This window comes from Brassica oleracea, chromosome C2, assembly GCF_000695525.1.
Source record: "Brassica oleracea var. oleracea cultivar TO1000 chromosome C2, BOL, whole genome shotgun sequence".
NCBI lineage: Eukaryota > Viridiplantae > Streptophyta > Magnoliopsida > Brassicales > Brassicaceae > Brassica > Brassica oleracea.
In genome coordinates, this window is record NC_027749.1 from 15,070,464 (window position 1) to 15,073,018 (window position 2,555).

General features: G+C 38.7%; 1 protein-coding gene across 1 annotated transcript; it reads right to left on the reverse strand.

The window, feature by feature from the left end:
- Positions 1 to 927: 927 nt before the first annotated feature.
- On the reverse strand, positions 928 to 2,339 carry LOC106323537 (T-complex protein 1 subunit theta-like). Its single transcript, XM_013761642.1, has 6 exons — positions 2,204 to 2,339; positions 1,844 to 2,064; positions 1,575 to 1,721; positions 1,315 to 1,476; positions 1,088 to 1,165; positions 928 to 978 (listed from the first exon to the last, which is right to left on the reverse strand). Exons 1-6 carry the CDS (start codon positions 2,337 to 2,339, stop codon positions 928 to 930), a joined length of 795 nt encoding a protein of 264 aa, XP_013617096.1.
- Between the last annotated feature and the right edge of the window lie 216 nt (positions 2,340 to 2,555).

A 2,555-nucleotide genomic window follows, 5' to 3' on the forward strand; every position in this document is an offset into this window, starting at 1 on the left:
ATATATATATATATATTATGTTGTTTATGATTATATTTTGGAAGGGAAAATTTTTTCTTTGCATTAAAATCAAGATTATTTTGTGAACTTTTCTTTTATGAATCTGATTATATATAAACTATATTTTCGTTTTAAAATTATAACTATTATATATGTTATTTGAAAAAATATAAAGAAAAGGAAACCTAAGGCAGTTTCAGGTTACGTTTGCAATGGATTGTTCTCAACTGGTGAAGATGGTTTCGGAACCAGAGGAATGACCAGCATTTGAAAGATACTTGGAAGATATCAAGCTTATGCGACAAAGTTTTGTCAGCTCAGAAATCGTTCATGTTCCTAGGACGGAGAACAAAAGGGCGGATAGCTTGGCACGTAGTGCTCGGCAACAATCGTCTTTCGTCGTGCACATGGATGCAGATTTACCACCTTGGTTTAGAGAGTCTACATGAATCTGTAAATGTTTGTTGTCAAAAAAAAAAAGGAAACCTAAATAAATAACCAAGAAAAATAAAACATTTTTTAATAATGACAATTATTAATTATATTTAATTTATTAAGAGTAACGATGTAATTAACCGTCATAAGAATTAATATGAACGGGCAACGTAGAGTTTTTTCAAATCTATCTATATATATAAAGAAATGTTTGCCTCTCTCCTGTGATGCCACATCACTAAGTCGATCGCCCTGGATGCGACACCTGTCCTTCTCCTAAATACTGTGCGTTTCATTTACGTGATTCCTTTGGGCCACACTTAACAATTTCTGGGCTTTTGTATTTTTATCGTGAAACCCATAGTGAGTGATGATTATCGTCTTCTCCCAAAATCGATACACAATTCTAGGGTTCATGACTTTCATGTTCTTCTTCCATCTACGGAAGCAACGATGGAGATTCGAGATGCCAACAATGGAGCTTCGAGATGTTCAATCGACGTTAAGCGTCACTGTTTGAATCTTCAATCCCGGCGAAGAAATCTGGAGACATTACGCAAGTCCGTTGAAACCCACAACCATGCTTAAGAATACAGATAAACCTCAGCTTTTTGACCCTATCACACTGAAATCAAACGGTTAAGAAACTAACCTGCTCGGCACTATGGATCAAGACAGTTCCTTTTGTTTCTGTTGCAGTAGTGTCAACGCCCCCAGCAAATACAGCAACCTGAAGAAAGTATAAAAAGGGTTCGTGAACATTCAGATATCGAAACCAAGAACGAAATAAGCATAAAGCTATAATTCCTAAGCGCATAAATTAGATGAAAACAACTAAAACATGGACAGAAAAGTACAAACAAAAGAAAACGATCTCACCTTTGCTTTTACCATTCGCTTTATGCTCCCAACAGCATCGCTTTCCAAGACCATGCCACGGACAATGCAAGAGTTGTGCAATCCTCCTGCAAGAAACTTGGCAACACGGACGTTATCCACATTAAAATTGGTTGGATTCTTTGGGCATACTTGAATACATGCCTGAATAAAAAAAAACAAGAACAAGTAAACTAATCAACTAAAAGCAAAACCTCCAATAAACATGAGTAACCAACCAACAATGAAACAGAAACACTCACATCAGCTACTAAGGAACAAATAATCTCCTCTTGACCAAACTGCTTGCTAGCAACAGCAGCTCTCATTCTAGAAACAACTTCACCTTTGCTACGCACATCCATCCTCTCAGAACCACTCTCAACCAATTCTTCAAGAACCTCAACAACCTGCATTCATACACTCCTTAAGCCAAAACAAAACCACCAATAGTGATTCAGGTAAGTCACAAACTCAACAAACCTTAATGATTGCTTTGTTATATCCACTAATGATCTCACTCGGATGCAACCCCATCCTGACAAGCTCCTCTGCAGTCCGCATTCTGTAAAAGCTCTCCCGCAAAAGAGATGGTGAGGTTAGCTCCATCTCCGATCTCTTCCTGCTGCGCCTTGGCAGCTAAAACAAGAATCTTCGCAGCAGGGTGCTGAATCTCGAGCTCATTCACAATGGTCGCAGCGTCGTTGGTTACAAAGAGCTTATCTGAATGGTTTATAACCATTTTGTTCAATCCTAACAAACAAGAAAGGGCCTATCAGATTTACATTACTCACTAAACCGTAAGCAGATCAAGCATTATAGATTCTAATTATATCGGAGAAACATACTCGCGGATCCCGATAAAAATGAATCAAGGAAGCGATTAACGAACCATTGGGGCAGAGAGAAGTGCGGGTGATGGTGGAGAGCTCCTTGCAAGCTTTGATGTTTTTGATGACGGCTTTCTCTAGGCCAGAGAGGTGTCTGTAGCCTTCCTTGAGCATCGATTGGATACTGTACAGCTGCATCTTCTCCGACTGCGATCTATAAGCTTAGTTCTTCCCGTACTAAAGATCGAAGCTCTCTCTCTCTCTCTCTCTGTTATAGTTTGTTGCTTTGTGAGAGTGTAAAAGTATCTGGAATGCCCTAGAAAGTAGAAACCTTGAAGTTTTGAAGTACTCTGTTTTCTCCGTAACATTGGTTTGGAGACTCTTAAACATCGTCGTTTTTAAAGCTTTACGGGT